We start from the raw sequence: 18,244 nt of genomic DNA, 5'->3' as shown, positions 1-18,244 counted from the left end.
ACCCCTGGTTTCCAATTTCTCCCCTTTATTACCTTACACATCTTTAGTTTTCCATTCAGTTACAAGTCCATTGATAACCCTGGCTCATGCAATTCCCCACCAAGTGATGAGGCATTTGCATAGAACACCTTGCTTGCAGAAGATACTACCTGCTGCTCCTCAACCATATGAATTTATGGTGAATTTATGAAAGAGCAAACTTCTTTTTAAATTGGGATTAGTAGAAAGTGTCATTTTATTTTTAAATGTTTATACATATATACTTAAAACAGTTTTAAATGGTTTTATAAGTGCCAGAAGCTTATTTGGTGAAAGTTGTAAATTGGTATTAAGTTGATATGAACTAGTATTTCAAAGCACGTGTTAAACTAATTTAACAGCCTGTTTCCATGATGGTAATTCTGGCAAAAGATCAGGCAGATGGTCCCTCAAACTGAGCATACACTACAATTTCCAGTACAACAGCTTCTGACAGCAATTGCTCCTTTCCCAGCAATGCAAGGGAACAGCTCCTACAAGTCCTTTTGTGACAATTCAAAGGTCTTTCTGATCTATCACTGGCTGGCACAACATTGTGTCTGGCTTTCCTGCAAATAAACACTGGCAAGAAAGTAAGGAAGAGTTTGCATCAACAGCAGCAGCTGTTTGTGTCATAGTACCTATGCAAGTGTATAGAACTTGACTGGTCACTCTGCAAGATTCCACTGACAAATTAAGGCAAGTGGGTGGTAGCACCTGGAAGGAATGTAACTTGAGCAATTCTTTAAGCAGCTGCACTGCAAATAGCTCTGGTGAATATACCATGATGAACCTTCTTTCAATACACAAATGGATTATTACATTTTCAAGCAGCGAGTGCTAGTTATGTTTGAAGTTCAAGGGGCTCATGGAGATAACTTTCAGGTCATCAACAGGACAAGGTCAAATATGAAAAAAATGTTATTCCCTTTAATAAAATATTTGCGAACAGCTGCTATGGAAGACTAAGCATTTTTTTGGCGTGCAACACTGTATTAAGTACAGTCAATTAACTGGAATATACAATAAATTTCAAATATACTATAGTTTGTCTCATTGGGAATTTAACAGTTTGCACTTAAACACAACATTCAAAAGCAATACTCCCCAAAGCAAGTGATAAAAAAGAATAAATAGGAAGTGGGGTTTTTTTTAGCATAATAACTGGTATTGGCACATGCACTGGTCAGTGCATGAATGAAACACCATCAGGGAATACAATGTACACTGCCTTACGTTTCACCATGGAAGAAAGTAAGGATATAAATATAATAAATTTATTCAGTACACACTGAATAAGATGATGTCACTTCTTTTTGCCATTTATATATTTTTAGATACAATATTACATGCCCTTAAAGTAGAGCTTCAGTTTTTTGAAACAAGTGTATGCTCCATCATTACTTTGATTACTATTTATATGAATTTTACCTCTACACAGGTCTTCATTCCTGAGGCAGCAGCATAGTGCAAAGGTGTATTTCTTTTATTATCAACGGCGTCAATGGCTGCTCTTTCATATTCTCCTTGGTCAAGTTTTGCTCCTTTCCATTTCAGAATCATCTGCAGACAATCTGCTCTTCTGAAATCATCTTCAAAGGGCCGTGTCAATCGAGGCTGAAGAGCTCCGTCCGATATCATAATCTGAGGCCCCATGCAAAGCAAGTGCATAGAGGTCTCATTGTGCACATTTCGTTTATTTGGGTTGCCATCTCTTACAAAAAGAAAAGTTCTATACAGAGAAAGTAAAGAAATAAAGCAGTAAATAAGAAGCAGAGCGATGTCACGCTGACCACGTGACCCGGAAGTGTCTCCGGACAGCGCTGGCCCCTGGCCTCTTGAGTGAGATGGGCGCACAACCCCAGAGTCTGTCAAGACTGGCCCGTACGGGCAGGGGTACCTTTACCTTTACCTTTTTAAAGATACAGTAAAGATTGAGGAAAATCATATATAAACTGGAAATCTCCTAGGAGGCTTAGTTCGGTCAGAATTGAATATACATTTCCAGAGTTAACGCTAAATAATCACTTCTGGTAAGTGAACCACCATAGCTGCTAGAGGGCCATGGAAATTTGTGTCCTGGGCTTTTTAGACTCATCTGCCCATGTACATTGGTTGCCAGATGTGAATTCTTTTTCAGCTCCCCTGCCCCACTAAAAGTATTTATCATACTTCTAATACATTTATAAATACTGTATTGACCCGAATGTAAGCTGCACCTTTAAAATTCAAGGGGGGGAGAGAAAAAAAAAGACAATACTCGAATATAAGCCGCTCCCTTAAAATTCCACAGGCACTCACACCTATTCTGTTTTACTGTATGTCTGTTTCAGCAGCGATATTGTAAAAGCCCATTTTTGTTAGGTCGCAAATTTAAGCTGTACTTTAATTTTTCAAGGTCAGAATTTGGAAAAAAGTGTGGTTTATATTCAGGCCAAAACAGTACATTTGTCATACTTCTAATACAAATGCAAAAGAGAGGCATCTTCTCATCTGCAAACTTTTAAATGAATGGGCTATTCTGTAGCCGGAAGACTTTCCTTGTTTCCATACATCCTATTTGATGAAGCCTGGCAGAAATCCTACTCAATGTTGTTGGCGTTATTATATTAGATCTTCTCATATTGTCATTTAAAAATGCAGCCCTGTAATGACTATTTGATAATATACTGCATAATCTAATATTGCTTTATGACTCACTGAATCAGGATGATGTGTATCTTTGTTTTAAACTGCTCTGTACCAGTGTTTATGAATACAGGAAACTGTTTCTTAAGATACTCCTGATAATATTAATAGCCTGTAGCTTCCTGGTAGCCACAAATAGAATTTATGTGTAATAAAAAATGTTAAACCAAAGGGCCATACACTATAAGGCATACACTGAAGAATTTTTATTATTTAATAACCAGTCTGGTTTAATTAGATCTTGTTTGTTCCAGAAGCATCTGCCACAGGGAAGATCTACTGCAATTCCAGAAACAGAGGATTGCTGCTTTAAAAAACTACCTTTCCTCTCTTTTCCAAATATTTGGCACAGCAGATACATTGCAGCTCTCGAAGTGCTGCCTTCCACCACTTAAAGATGAAAGCTTCATCCCTTTCTCAAAACTGCAAGTAGAGCAAGCATAATATCCCTGCATTCTTTATTTTACAAATACTTGCACAATACAGTGTTCTTGTACTAACTCCGACTTTTCCATAGAAAAGAAAGAAGCAGAGTTATGTTCATTTCAACATTGGCCAACATAGAGCAACTCCTGAGCTGAAAGTAAATACCACCAAGATCTTCAGCAACCTTTTAGGGCTATGAGGATAAGAAATCAAACATGCATGCCCTCATATTAGAACTATTCTGGAGAATATGTGCACTTTGGAACTGGAGCCAGTGTAAAGAGGTTATCCATGGCAAAATATTGAACTTGTACATCAAAAGATAGTACTATATTAGATTATGATTATATCAAATCACATATGTCACTTAGCACATCTAGAAACACTATGAACAAAGGAACAATACTCACCCCAATATTCGGTTCATCCCATGCCTGGCAGCATAATGTAATGGAGTGTTATGCTGGTAGGGTTCTCCATAAGAAATGTTAGGGTCCAGAGATTCTTTTAGTTGAGGGTTGCTCTCATATATTTGGCAGGCCAAATTTTCATCTCCATTTATAAGTGCTTTGCGGAATTTAGTAGTTGTATTTCCCATGTTGTTCTTAGTGGGGTGGTGCTTCTTCTGCCCCCCTTCAAACACTTGGTGTGGAGGTCAGCAACATCTTTTAAATTCTGAAACAAGCAAATAGCATTGCAAATTGGGTTGAAGAAGCTATACTAGGAATTTGTCTAAAATTAATCAGCCCTTTAGGAAAATTACAATCTAAGAAGCTTTTATACTGTCCTTATTTGAAAACACTAAGATTCCTTCAACTATCTAGTTCTGCATAGTTTTAACTTGCACTCTGTAAAACCATTAACATCTTTACTACATAAACTTGGTAAAACATTTCCAGATATACACTTTGGACCCAAATCAGTGGAAACTGCATAATAATAACATTTCCGTCAACCTCATCCTGCAGTGGTGCAAAGAAAAATCTCAAACAAAATTTTTGTTAGTAAATAAAAAACTCTAGGAAAGAATTGGGATTTGAAGAAAGCCTGGGGATAGGAAAATTATTTAAACTCCATTATACATTAAGGTAAATCATGTGCAACTGATCTACAAATTTTCCTTAATCCAATCACTGGGGAATATCCCAGTAACTTTTATATCATACTTGTGTGGAACAGCAGATAAATTTACCATGCTGATGCACTCAGCTCAAGTCTTTACTGGGAATTTTCATGAACAACTATTCTCAGCGTTAAACAGGAGCTTTCATAGACCTGAAATATTCTTCAAAAGTAATAGTTTTGTGCCATTTTGCTCCTGTTCAATGACACGCTTCAACACATCCCACCCCATTTTAGAACAGGGTTCTTCTTACTGGCTTTGTGTTCAAGTCAGTCAGAGATATCAGGGCCAGTGTGACAACACAACAGCACCAGATAGCCGATCAGCGAATGCTACACTGCTGACCCTAGGTTCATTAATTTCAATGGGTTTACTCTGGGTAGGACAAGCATTGGATACAAGCCATAGACTGTTGGCCTGGTAAAGGCATGCAGGCATGAGTAATGGAAGCTAATATTCCCAGCATAGCCACCAGTGACAATCTGTAGAGACATGGTGATGTTTATAAGACAAGCGTCTGCTAGCGAAGACCTATAGTAGTTGCTAGCTCGGCTGGGCGAACAACCAGCTGTGGAGATGAACATGCCAGTTCAATACTCTACAGCGCTGACATGCTCAGACTGCAAACTAGAACTGATACCTGAATGCATTACCCAAACATTTGTTGATTCTACTTTAATGTATAAATTATTTAGATTCAGCTGTGTGACTTACCTATGAATTGTGCTAAAAGTGTTTAATTATTATTACAAGCCCTAATCATTAATACAATAAAAAAAATCTGGAATTTTCAATATATAATGTTGTAGAAGCAATCTAAATCTATTTGGTTCAAAGAACTAGTCTTAAAGCAGATTTCATGCAGAAGTAAATAAAGACACAGGAAGGAGAAGATATGTCTATGGAATGGAAGATGCAAACCAGGAAGAAGATTATCATAACATGCTGATTAGATTATGGAAAATAGGGGTAGTTAACCTATCACTCATAATAAACTTTGCAAAGGGAAGCAAAAGGCAGGCACGGGTAAAGGAAGGAATAGCTGAGGGAGAAAAGAATGACATGGATACTAAGAATCCACATCTTTAAGGGCATGTTTATATAAACACTTCTAAAACGAGGGACAGGGAGCTAGATCCGACCAATAGGCCAGATCCTGAATGTCCCCAACCCCAAATGCCATTTTGACAGGAGGACAGGCCACCCATGATGAATCATTTGCTTTTACCATGATATCAGAAGAAGGGTTTTCTTTTCTCAGAAAGCCTGCCTTGTAACCTAGATGTATCCCGAAGTTGAAACAAAACACAAAGGTTCCTGGGTAGGCATAGAGAGAGCTAAAGTAAAGAGAAACATGCTAGTCTTTAATTTAACAAGGGCAGGGGTTAATTTGGGCTGGTGTTACTAGGCAGTAAGTGTCAATTTAAGTCAAGCCAAATTATATAGTATTACTGAATGGCTATTTTGTCCAACATCCTGCTTCTCTCACTGGACAACCCAATGCCTACAAGAGGCTCATAGTCATCTCTCCCTTTTATTCCCTGGAACTGGTGTTCAGTGGCATGGTTCCATGGATCCTCTAAGTATCATGTAAGTATCATGCCTAGCAGCCACTGACAGTCTTCCTTGCCCATGAATTTTTCTACTCTCCTTTAAACCCATGTAAGTTGGAAGCTATGAGCATATCCAGTGTCAGTGTTTTCCATAGTTTTAACTACGTACTATGCAAAAAAGTGTTCCCATTTTTCTTCCTTGTATTTCTCACCATTCAGCTCCAACGGATGACCCCAAGTTCTAGTGTCTTAACAATGGGAGAACTGAAATGAAGATCTGTTAGTACCATTGTGCTTGCAGATCTTTGGTTTTGACAACTGTGCACATCTTAGCCATGAATACTATTTTTTCTCAATAAAAAAAGCCCAGGAGAAGGACAGAAATCCATTTATACTTTCCATGAAGGATCAAAAGATATATCTAATTACAGCATATGATTAGAAAAAAAACCCTGGTTGTGTTATACTTTCCAAGAATTAGCATTCTGATAATTTTATAAATGCTACTAGGCAAACAGATATTATTGCTCTCCTAAAGACATTCATTTATATTCCTTTAACAATGAAGCAATTTAACCAGCACATGCCACTTAAAGACACTTCATTTCAAAACGTAAGTCAAATACAAATGAAAGACACCATTTCAAAATATTAAAAGAACTACAAAGTGAAGAACACAATTTTAAAAGAAAGCATTGCTATCTATCCAAAGTCCATGATTATTTATAAACAATCTGAAGTCTTAAAAGATATTTAAGAATTTGAGGGAAGGAGTCCAAGAACAGTCTTTCTCAAAGCTGATTCTTATACTTCCTTCTGAGGAGAAAAAGTCTCTAAATATCTCATATTCCTACACAGCCCATATGAAAATCTCAACAACTATCAGGTATTTTTCTTCGCAGACCTTTTTCTGACACAATAAGCTGCTGATTTTTTTACATGTAGATTATGTTGGCTAAACAGCTCCAGGTCAAAGGGCTGCAGGCAACTAAGTTTTACTCAGAGTAGACCCACTGAAATGCATGAACCTAAGTTCATTAATGTCCATTTACCGTTATTTTTCGCCCTATAGGATGCACCGGCCCATAGGACGCACCTAATTTATTGGGGGGGGGGAATAAAGGGGGAAAAATGATTTTCCCCCCCCCAGCCTGAGCTTCCCCCAACCCCAGAACATGCAGCTCTCCGCAAGCCACGGGAGCCCAGCACCGGGCTCCCATGGCTGAAGCTAAGCCTGGGCGCGTTGCGCCTCCCCCCTATCCCCGAGCTTGTGGGGCTGGCGGCAGGGAGAGGCGGGCTTTTCCCGCCGCCAGCCTCCAAACCAGGTGCTGCGCTTCCCAGCTCTCCCCCGAGCTTGCGGGGCTGGCGGTGGGGAAAAGCAGGCTTCTCCCCACTGCCAGCCTCCAAAGGACATCGGGAGACAGCGGGATGGCGTGCTGCGCCTCCCCGCTGTCCCCCCAACTTGCGGGGCTGGCGGTGGGGCTCTCCTGAAGCCTGGAGTGCACTGACCCCTCTCGCTCTCCAGGCTTCAGCGAAAGCCTACTTTCGCCCCATAGGACGCACACACATTTCCCCTTAATTTCTGGAGGGGAAAAAGTGCGTCCTATAGGGCGAAAAATACGGTATTTCAATAGGTCCACTCTGAGCATGACTAAATATAAGATACAGCCCAAAATGTAGTCCTCACTCTATTTTACAACATTATGCCAATCAATAAGCCAATGTCAAACAATTATACTTTTAAGCCAAGAAGTGAACCAACCTTTTCTTTTCACATATAGCACCATTGGGCCTTCTTTGCACCAATGATAGCTGGTGATCAGTTTTCCAGCTCAGACACAATAAATTTCATGACTTCCTAAAATGACCTTGGGTGATACTTTACATCATCCAGAAAGTTGGCTGTAATAGCAGATTTCATGGACTCTACTAGATGATCCTTTGGTGTGCCTTCCAACTCTACAATTCTATGATTCTCATGTGGCCTGCCACAAATAAGCCATCATCCACTTGACTTCACTTTGCTGCATGGTAGGCAAAGCTTAAGTTCTTATTTTATAGAGGCGATCGCTTGTGTAAGCTAATTTCCTGTTCCTGAGAGAATTCCTTGCTTTCCAGCTGTCAATCATGACCCCCCAGATTAAGATTTGGATTGGATCACCCTGATTAAACAGCATAAAATATGGAATATGCCCATAAACATTTCCAGAGGAGACCAGCTGCAATAGCCCTAGGTGTGTAAGTCCTGGGTATATTCGGTTGACTAAATCTGAGGTGGGGAACCCATAGCCCTCCAGATGCTATTGACCTCAACACCCAACAGCCTTAATCACTATGGCCAATGGTCAGGAATGATGCAAGTGTTAGTTCAGCTACATCTAGACTGCCACAGGATCCCCAACACGAGACAAGATAGACCAATATTGTGGTTCAGTGTTTTGCTTTTGTCTTTTGATTGTGCATACACTCATTTCTCTTTTCTTTCCATACTCCAATTAAATAGACTTAATCACTGAATATATATACTAGTCTCTGGACACCCTCAAGAGCTGCCTGTTGCCTCCTCCCACATTGTTTAGTTCACCTGGGCTTTGTTACTTGGATTAAAGGGCATGGGTGATCAAGAGGGATGATGAGCTGAAGTTGCAAAGCCAGAGACTTGGGAGTTCAGCTGGCAGCTGCTCCAGCAATTCATAAGGCAATGGAGATCTTGTGGTTTTATTTCTAGATAGCTTAAAACCTTGGCAATGTCTCTCATAGCCAATTACCTTCTCTAAAGGAGAAATGCTTGGAGGAAATCTGTCAGAAGTTGATCTGAGCACATTATATATTTGTGCTATATGTTACCTAAATCAAATAATAAATAATAATAATTTTATTATTTATATGCTGCCCATCTGTACAGGGTTGCCTTCCGACATCTTCTAAAAGCCATATAGTTATTTATCTGTTTGCTATCTGATGGGAAGGCATTCCAAAGATTGGCCCCACTACTGAGAAGACCCTCTGCCTGGTTCCCTGTAACTTCACTTCTTGCAGTGGGGGAAATGCCAGAAGGCTTTTGGAGCGGGATCTCAGTGTCTAGGCTAGACGATGGAGGTGGAGACGCTCCTTCACATATATACACTGAACAACCATCACCAGTAATCTTAAAAATGTAATCAAGATCAACATGCTTTCTTAGTATTACAATATTAGAATCATACCAACATAACTATATAAACATTTCCCATACACATGTCCAGGATTAAAATAATGAACATTCCATATACCTGCATTTATCACACACATTACAAGATTTCAACTGAAACACATGAATATTGCATGATCCAATGCAAATCACAACTGTTAGCATATAAATAGGATAATTAAAGACAACTGATAATTAGAAAATACTTGTCTTCAAACAACAAAGATGACTTAGCTACTTTGTTGGGCCCAGGAGGTGGAGGAAAGATTTGAGCTACTAAGCAACCACAATATACATTCCCCAGCAAGCATTAACATCAAGTTGGGTCTCTGTTGCAGTTGCCAAGCAGTGTCACTGGGGAAGTTAAGAATAGTGGTGGAACCGAGCTACTGGCTGCAGTATTCTCCCTTCAGAAGACAGCAGTCTCACATATAAGGAAGCATTTCCAAGTAGCTCTAAAGAGGATTTATTTTAAATAATTGAAAATCGCCTTTGTACAGATACGTTACTAATTGCTTAGCACCTGCTAAGCAGGCCACCACTTGCAGGCCACCACTACTGCCGCCACCACAAGGCCTCGCAGACTGCCGCTGCTTCTGCCATGATGAGGCTTTGCAGGCTGCTGATTATTGTGCCACTACTGCCAGGCTGCTGTTGCTTCTGCCTCCCCCTGCCGTTGTTGATTCTGCTGCCGCCTAGTAGGTCTGCTGGCAGTCCCAGATTATTTGTATTCACTATGACTCATCACTGTACTTTGGTAAAAGGTAAAGGGACCCCTGACCATTAGGTCCAGTCGTGCACGACTCTGGGGTTGTGGCGCTCATCTCGCTTTATTGGCCGAGGGAGCCGGTGTGCATGTGGCCAGCATGACTAAGCCACTTCTGGCGAACCAGAGCAGCACACGGAAAAGCTGTTTACCTTCCCGCTGGAGGCACCTATTTACCTACTTGCACGTTGTTGTGCTTTCGAACTGCTAGGTTGGCAGGAGGAGGGACCAAGCAATGGGAGCTCACCCCATCGCGGGGATTCGAACCGCCGACACTCTGATCGGCAAGCCCTAGGCTCTGTGGTTTAACCCACAGCACCACCCGCGTACTTTGGTAGCCAAGCCCAAAACCAAAAGTCTCATTTAGATGCATTTGGGCTTGCCTGCTGCTGAAAGCGACCATGAGGTGATTGATAATATCTTCACTTATCAGTTTTAGACCCTTAAGTTGTAGCAGTTCCCAGGACATTGTCCTGTTCACCTCTACGTAATTCCTTCCTTATTTCAGAAATTGATATATCATGATGTTTAGCTGGTGATATATCAGGTACCCAGGTGCCTGGGATTTTCCATACAAGCATTCCAGATACCAAGGAGTAACAGAACATTCACAACAAGGATTTGTCCTGGCAGCAAATTTTGAAGGAAATGAAGGGGGCACTTACTGCAGTGGAAACTGATGGTATTGGAGTGAGCGCATTCTGAGTTAGTGGAAATGGATGCTTATGTTTATCTGTACAAGCCTCTTTAGTCAATGATTATACACCTAATGATGCTATTCAATGCTTTCATAGCACGAGGAAGTTATTACTGCCATTTGTTTCCTTCCCATTATAGAACTCCGATACCCAAGAAATGAAGATTTAATAGCACTCATGGAATGGGGGTATTAAAAGCAAATTCTGAATATGTTCTTTCACTCACCTCACTTATTTGGCTCATCACTAGGCAGGAAGCCTTATCAAGTGCTGTAAGTGAGGCAGGAGGTTCCTTCTAAATGCAAAGCTCCAAACTACTGAGTTGCCAAATATACAGGAGATTGAATGTTGGAAGCCAAATGGGAAGTAAGGACAGGAGTGTAGCTGAGTAGACCACTCTCAAAGAAAGCAGGGAAGCAACTTTGTTTCCTTCTTTGAGCAATTTCACAACCAGTCATTCACACACGTGAAAGTACTGTAGTAATTAGCATAGGAGACAAGGTGGGTAGGAGAGGCATATTCTTTCTAGCCAACTAAAATTGTATATTGACATAGATGCCAGCCCCAAAATAGGGACAGAAATACCAGACACATGGAAAGAGTTAAGACTATGAACTGCTGTTTCATTATTACACAAGAGATGCACGATCTAGGACAACTTAACTCCTTTGGGTGTGCTTTCCTATTAAAAGTAAGATACCTTAAAAGATATCTATAGCAAAATGCCAAAGGAGCTAAGATGGGATACTGATCAATTATTGGCTGACTATGATTCCATCTAATCAAGAATGTTTTTAGGCAAAAGGCAGCATTTCTTTTTATTGGATGATATCATCCAATACTTATTTATACTTGCATGCAGGCACTCCTTGCACTACAACTTTCTCCAGAAAGTTTCTGCTCTCTCCCTGATTAAATCACACAGTCCAACTACTTTTACTGACCACATGCCGTTCAAGTACAGACATATCTGAAAATATCATGGTTCAAGAAGCAACATTATACAAGTACACATACGCAGTAATCAAATGCATGTGTCTATAGTTATGAGCTGATTGGATTCCTGAATTTTGCCGAAGCCAGAAATTCTAACTGAACAGTTTCTTCTATGAGTATGTATGTGATGAGCTGTCATAGTGTACATATATACTTCAAGCACCACATGTAGTTAAGTGACTTAATTTCTGGTGGTGGTTCACTGTGAAAGCTTAGTGCTACAAACACACTGTACACAGTTTGCCACTTGGAAATTATGAAAGTAGTTTGCACCACTAAATGCATGTTGCATTTAGAAAGACTGTACAGTGGTACCTCGGGTTACGTTACCTTTGGGTATACTTCTGGATTTCGCCCCGCGCGCATGCTTAGAAGCGCTCTATCGCGCCACGCGTGCGCGCAGAAGTGGTCCTCTGGATATGGACTTTTTGGGGTAAGTACGTACCCCCGGGTCAAATTAAGTTCGTATCAGGGGGATCCACTGTATGTGTAGGCCTCCCAGTGTGTGCAAGAGAACTTGAGTGTGAACTTCTCCCTGCTCAGTCAAACCGATTGCTCAACCAGGTCACCTCTAAAGAAGCACAATATAAGTTGGAACCATCTGCATCATAAGCAGGTATGCTGAAAACAAGACATAGGGCAAATTTCTCATTTCCCATAAAAGCAAGGGATTTTTCCCTTCCCAAAGCAAAGGTCCTCTGTATTTGTTGTGTGTTTCTTCAAAAGCACTCTTTTTAAAGAAACAACCCCCCCATATGTGAATTTTGCCCTTGTCCCAGATGCAAAGATATTTTTAAAAGATAGGTAGCACAAGTATCCAGGAATCAGGACTACCACTGCCAATTGCATTTGCTGTGGGGAGGAATCATAGCTCAGTGGTAGAGCATCTGCCTTGAATACAGAAAGTCTCAGGTTCAATCTCTGGCATCTCCAGGTAGGGTTGGGAGACAATCCTGTCTGAAACCCTGGTGAGCTACTGGCAGTCACTGTAGCCAATACTAGATGGATCAGTGGTCTGACTCAATACAGTATAAGGCAGTTTCCTAGGTTCTTTTTTCTTTGGCTTGGTATCCTGTTAAACATGTGAGAAGTACAATCTTCTCTTGGACCAGGTTTCTACCATTAGAACAGTTCTGTTTTCTGTTACTATCAAATACTAGTTCTAAAACTGGAAAGTCTACAATACAGAATTATGCCAGTCTAATAGTCCACACCTTATTATATATATTTTACATGATCTGATAAGGTACTCAAATCATTTTTCAATTGAGTGATATTAGGCGGCTTCTAGAAACAAAAACAACACTCAATACACAAAGCACTACACAGAACAAATAGCAATTCTATAAAGAAATTTATCTTCAGTATTAATGAAGGCTTAACTTATACTAATCCAGACTGCACCACAGAGAAGGCATTAAAGGCTTAAAATATCATCTTATAAATTTACCTTTAGTACAATCATATCAAATTTAGAACAAATTAATAGTATCATTCAGCCTTCCCTCAACCTCATGCCCTCCAGATATTTTGGACTACAATTTCCACCAGCCTAGGTCTGCATGCCCAATGGCCAGAGAGTTGTACAACAATTGGAGGGCCATAGCCTCACCTGTCGCACAGTTTATCCTTTGGAAAGACACTTAACTTGACCAAAAGTTGATAGCCAGAAGACCTGCTTGAATATGTCAGCATTCTAGAAGTACTAGAAATACAGTAAGTTTTAGGTCTTCAGTACTGTAGTTGTATTAAATTAGATATTGTAAAAAAATGCTAAGTGATGCATTCATAATAGTTAGCACAAATGATCAGAGTTCAGTAGTTCAGCTTACAATTATAGAAAGTTATCAGCTTTCTCCATACCAGAATGTTCACAGCTGAGCTATATTACCACAAGTAAGCTGTATTTGTCAGAAGTATTGCACTATACTCATGTGCTTCTACTCTAAACAATACCCTGTCTGAGAGCATGCTGTGTCATATGACTGACTTCTGTAATAGAGAAGATTCTCCCAAGTGTATGAACTGGGTAATTCAGACCCTCTGAATTCCAATTGCTTTGATAATTACCATATTTTTCGCCCGATAAGACGCACTTTTTCCCCTCCAAAAATGAAGGGGAAATCTGGGTGCGTCCTATGGGGCGAATGCAGGCTTTCGCTGAAGCTTGGAGAGCGAGAGGGGTGGGTGCGCACCGACCCCTCTCGCTCTCCAGGCTTCAGGAAGACAACCGCAGCCTGGGCAGCCCTGCAGGAGGTCAGGCAGGGATGTCTAGGCTGCGGATAGCAGCCTGCTTCCTGGAGCGTCGGGCGCCCTGAAAGCAGAGCGCCCGGCGCTTTGGGAGCGCATCCGCAGCCTGGGCAGCCCTGCAGGAGGTCCGGCAGGGCTGTCTAGGCTGTGGATAGCAGCCTGCTTCCTGGAGCGTCGGGCGCCCTGAAAGCAGAGCGCCCGGCGCTTCGGGAGCGCATCCGCAGCCCGGGCAGCCCTGCAGGAGGTCTGGCAGGGATGTCTAGGCTGCGGATAGCAGCCTGCTTCCCGGAGCGTCGGGCGCCCTGAAAGCAGAGAGCCCGGCGCTTCGGGAGCACATCCGCAGCCCGGGCAGCCCTGCAGGAGGTCCAGCAGGGCTGTCTAGGCTGCGGATAGCAGCCTGCTTCCCGGAGCGTCGGGCGCCCTGAAAGCAGAGCGCCCGGCGCTTCGGGAGCGCATCCGCAGCCCGGGCAGCCCTGCAGGAGGTCCGGCAGGGATGTCTAGGCTGCGGATAGCAGCCTGCTTCCCGGAGCGTCGGGCGCCCTGAAGCAGAGCGCCCCGCCCGCCGGACAGACATCCGCAGCGTGGGGAGTCCTGCAGGGGTTCCCCGCAGGGTTCCCCACGCTGCGGATAGCAGCCTGCCTCCCGGCGGGTGGGGCGCCCTGAAGCAGAGCGCCCCGCGCGCCGGACAGACATCCGCAGCGTGGGGAGCCCTGCAGGGGTTCCCCGCAGGGCTCCCCACGCTGCGGATAGCAGCCTGCCGCCTGAGGCAGACATCGGCCAGCCCCACAAGCTCCTCGACCTGGTTTGGTTTCCCCGACCTGCTTTTGGGGGGAAATAAAGGAAAAAAAATTTTCCTTTATTTCCCCCCCCAAAAAAACTAGGTGCGTCCTATGGGACGAAAAATACGGTATCTATCCCTACAGACTATTGAAGGGAAAAGTTGTACCTATTAAGTACCAGCGTCTCTCAGTGTTTCTTAACACAGATAAACAGAATGATGCAGATAGACAAAATTTTAATGGTTATAGATGAATATGTATCTTTATAGACCAAGGTATTTTTATTTTTTTAAAAAAAGATGGTAATACATTAGAATCACTCACAATGGACTTTCAGGGATAGTTAAAACTAACATTACTAAGTGAAACTAGGTGGGGGAAATAGACATATGCTCTATACAAAATGGCTTGTTTCACTTTCTCCCAGGTAGTCAGGACAATATATTGGTATAAATATTAATATGACAATTTCTTAATAAGCTTTATTATATCAAATTCCAGAGGGGAAGTTATATTAGTCTGCTATAGTAAAAACAATGAGTTCTGTTGTACCTTAAAGCCTAACAGATTAAGACATAGCTTTTGTGGGGCAGGCATAGAAAGTATTCACTATAGAATGACTTTTCACCTTCTGTACAATGTAATATCTTAAAACAGGCAATAATAGTTAAGAATGAGATAATTTTCATTTTAAATATTTATTTATATTACACATTTTACCGTTCACAATTAAGCAAGAAATAGTATGTAAAAATGAATTCCTTTGTATGAAAGTAAATTAGACTAATATTCCACTTTGAAAAGAACAGCATGCAAGTAATTGTTTATCTACTGGCAGACAGACATTAGACAATTGACCTATATCAAATGGAAATTTTCCAATAGCAAATTTAGCTGAAAGTTTCTGTTAAACCAGAGATGGAAAGCCTGTGGCCCTCCAGATGCTTGAGTACAACACCCATTCCTGACTATTGGTGGTGTAGGCTGGGCCTGATAGGCATTGGAATCAAGCAGCATATGGAAAGCCACACTTTTCCAGAGTCCTACTTTAATGTACAGTGGTACCTCGGATTACATATGCTTCAGGTTACAGACTCCGCTAACCCATAAGTAGTACCTCGGGTTAAGAACTTTGTTTCAGGATGAGAACAGAAATCGTGCAGCGGCAGCAGGAGGCCCCATTGGCTAAAGTGGTGCTTCTGGTTAAGAACAGTTTCATGTTAAGAACAGACCTCTGGAACAAATTAAGTACGTAGCCAGAGGTACCACTGTACTGAATGTTTAAATTCAAAGTCACTTGCTTTGAAGCCAAAGGAAACAAACAAGATGAATGTAAGTGATTTCTTCATATACGTACTATATGGTGAAGCTACACAAGGGGTTCAACCATTCTGGAAACCAGGAGCTACTGTGGAAATTAAAAAATTGTCACGAGTACCCCCCCCAAAAAAAACCAATTTCACAAAAGATGAACTGCTGATGAGAAGAACCCTGTCCCAGCCAAGACGCCTACACCCCCATCAAACAAAACAGACCAAAAAATTAGTCAACACCTCCCAACCAAAAAAACTCAAATTTACAAAAAAGGGTGCCTGGGGGAGGGGCTTAGTGGGCACCAGAGAGGCTGTCCAAGGGTGCTAGGTTAGGATTGTTGCGGGGGCATGGTGGTTTAACCCTCAAGGGATTATATGCATTACAGTACTAGCACTGCACATTTTCTACCAACTGAATAGATTGTGTTCAAACAGTGCAATGTCCCACAATTCCTCAAGTAAATACTACATTCCACCTCAAAAGAATGTGCATGCCTCCTAAAATCTCTACTTACACAACAGCTAGTTTTCTGCAGAGTTATTGTTTGGCTTTGATTATAAAATCAGACTGCAACTTTTCCAGAAGTGGAACATCTTCCAAAAAATCTGTCCCAAGATCTAAGCAGTCCTTGTCCAATTAATTATATTCTCTTATAAGAAAAAGTTAGCTGAGGTTTACCATGTACCTGCTTCATAAAATCACCAATTATGTTACAAAGTGCTTCTAATTGTTTCAAAAGCAAGATTCTAACTACACATGACACAGATCCGTAACAAAAACCAGGTAGCTACTTGTCGTAAAGAAAAGCAGCTTTGGAAGAGGGATTTCAAATACAGAAGCAGTGGAACGATGTTTCATCCTTCCTCTCACACCCATCTACTGCATCGCTGGTCCGGATCCCCCTCCCAATGCTGTTTCTTTTTAGGAAAAGCAGCTGCTAGCCTTTTGTTACATATGCATGTGTAACATATGACTAGGCTCTAGCACGTTAATGATAAGCCTTACATTGTCAAGTGATCCTGGCTGAAATTTGTATTCTATTCTGCTTGTACTATCAACTGAATTAAACAAAGAAGATTTTTCTGGCCTGTACCACTTCCTGTTGTGGCTGTGTGTGTTTGTTTGAATACTGCCCCTCCCCTTCATAATGACTTTCTAGCGTGGGAGAGAAAACCCAGCAAAGCGAAGACTAGTCAGAATCCATTTCCTACCAGGTTAATTGTCTAAAAGCAGGGATCTTTCTCTCCACGGGATACATTCAAAAAACGCAACCACACTAGCTACATGAAGTGGTACAGGCCAGAAAAAAACTTTGCCAATTGATCCCTGCTGATGACATTGTGGCCTTCACTGATTATAAACTATCTGAATGCATAGTAGTAAGCCCGGATGTGTAATCTAATTTTGTGCATCTGTCTCTCCTCCTCTCTCTCTCTCTCTCTCTCCACACACACACACACACACACACACACACACGGCCACACCCTTGTACTCAGCGCTATTTGCTCCAGAAATCTGTCTCCTGTCTATAATTTCAGTGTACTGAAAAGGAGGGCCGGGCACCGCAGGACTTAACGGTGAATCTGAATGAAAAATGTAAAAAAAAACCACCACCACCACCAACCCGATCTTACCCATAAACATACACTAAGAGGGTTGGGGCAGAATGAGGGAAGAGACAACAAACCCACCCAACCATTAACAACTCGGGATTTCCAAATATGGAGAGCTATTATGGTGGTATTAAACGAAGGTCCGAAAGCCCCCGCCCCCTCTCCGCTCTCTAGTCAAAGCCAAACCTCCTGAACTGGGTTTGGCGCCGGCCACCCTTTTCTCCCAAAACAGCCCCACACATCCCGAAAGGCACATTTCTGCGGATGCCCTCGACCCCCTTCCCGAAGGACGATGTCAAGTTACGTGCAACTCCTCACCAAAGGAAAAGGGGAAACCGAAGCCTGACTGAAACCCTCTTTTTAATTTTATTTTTTTGTGGTGCCATTCGACTGCTAAACCCCGCCGCTCCCTCGATATATATATATATATATATATATATATTAAGCACCCAGAAACTAGAGAGTCACGAAAGGGACCCTCCCTGTGGCAACATAAAGACAGACACACACACCTCCGACTCACGGGTTCCTCACAGGGTCACTCCTCGCCGGCTTGCCGGTGCCTCCATCCATCCGCCCGGCGACGGCTGGGAGTAGTTATCCGCTGCCCCTTTCCCTCTTAAGGCGCCGCCACTCTGCTTCCCCGCTCCTCTCCTCGTCCCTCCCGACAAGCCCGCGAGGGACAGCGGAGCCAGAAGCGGCCGTTCAACCCCCTCTTTTCCCCTTCAGAGGTACGGAAAGGCGCCCCCCGCTAGAGAACCGAGCCGGGTGGCGGTGAGATAGGGGTGCGCGTGCGCGAGGGCAAGCGCTGGCAAGGCCCCCCCCCCCCC

The 18,244-nt window shown here is 42.3% G+C and overlaps 1 protein-coding gene across 9 annotated transcripts in view; it reads right to left on the bottom strand.

The window, feature by feature from the left end:
• Positions 1 to 18,076, bottom strand: part of ANKIB1 (ankyrin repeat and IBR domain containing 1) — a 49,717-nt gene extending 31,641 nt beyond the window's left edge. For 8 of the 9 annotated variants that reach the window (XM_083704673.1, XM_083704678.1, XM_083704676.1 and 5 more), the window contains exons 1-3: positions 17,938 to 18,076; positions 3,543 to 3,807; positions 1,450 to 1,750 (exon numbers count right to left, since the gene is read on the bottom strand). In XM_083704673.1, coding sequence (XP_083560799.1) covers positions 1,450 to 1,750; positions 3,543 to 3,730 — 489 coding nt within the window. In that variant the 5' untranslated portion in view covers positions 3,731 to 3,807; positions 17,938 to 18,076. Of the gene's footprint in view, positions 1 to 1,449; positions 1,751 to 3,542; positions 3,808 to 17,926 lie in introns of all 9 variants that reach the window. The other variant, XM_083704674.1, reaches the window with a different exon arrangement.
• Positions 18,077 to 18,244: the final 168 nt, after the last annotated feature.

This window comes from Podarcis gaigeae (assembly GCF_964106915.1).
Source record: "Podarcis gaigeae genome assembly, chromosome: 12".
NCBI lineage: Eukaryota > Metazoa > Chordata > Lepidosauria > Squamata > Lacertidae > Podarcis > Podarcis gaigeae.
Note: the sequence above shows the minus strand (reverse complement) of the source record. Positions and strands in the feature narration are given on the sequence as shown.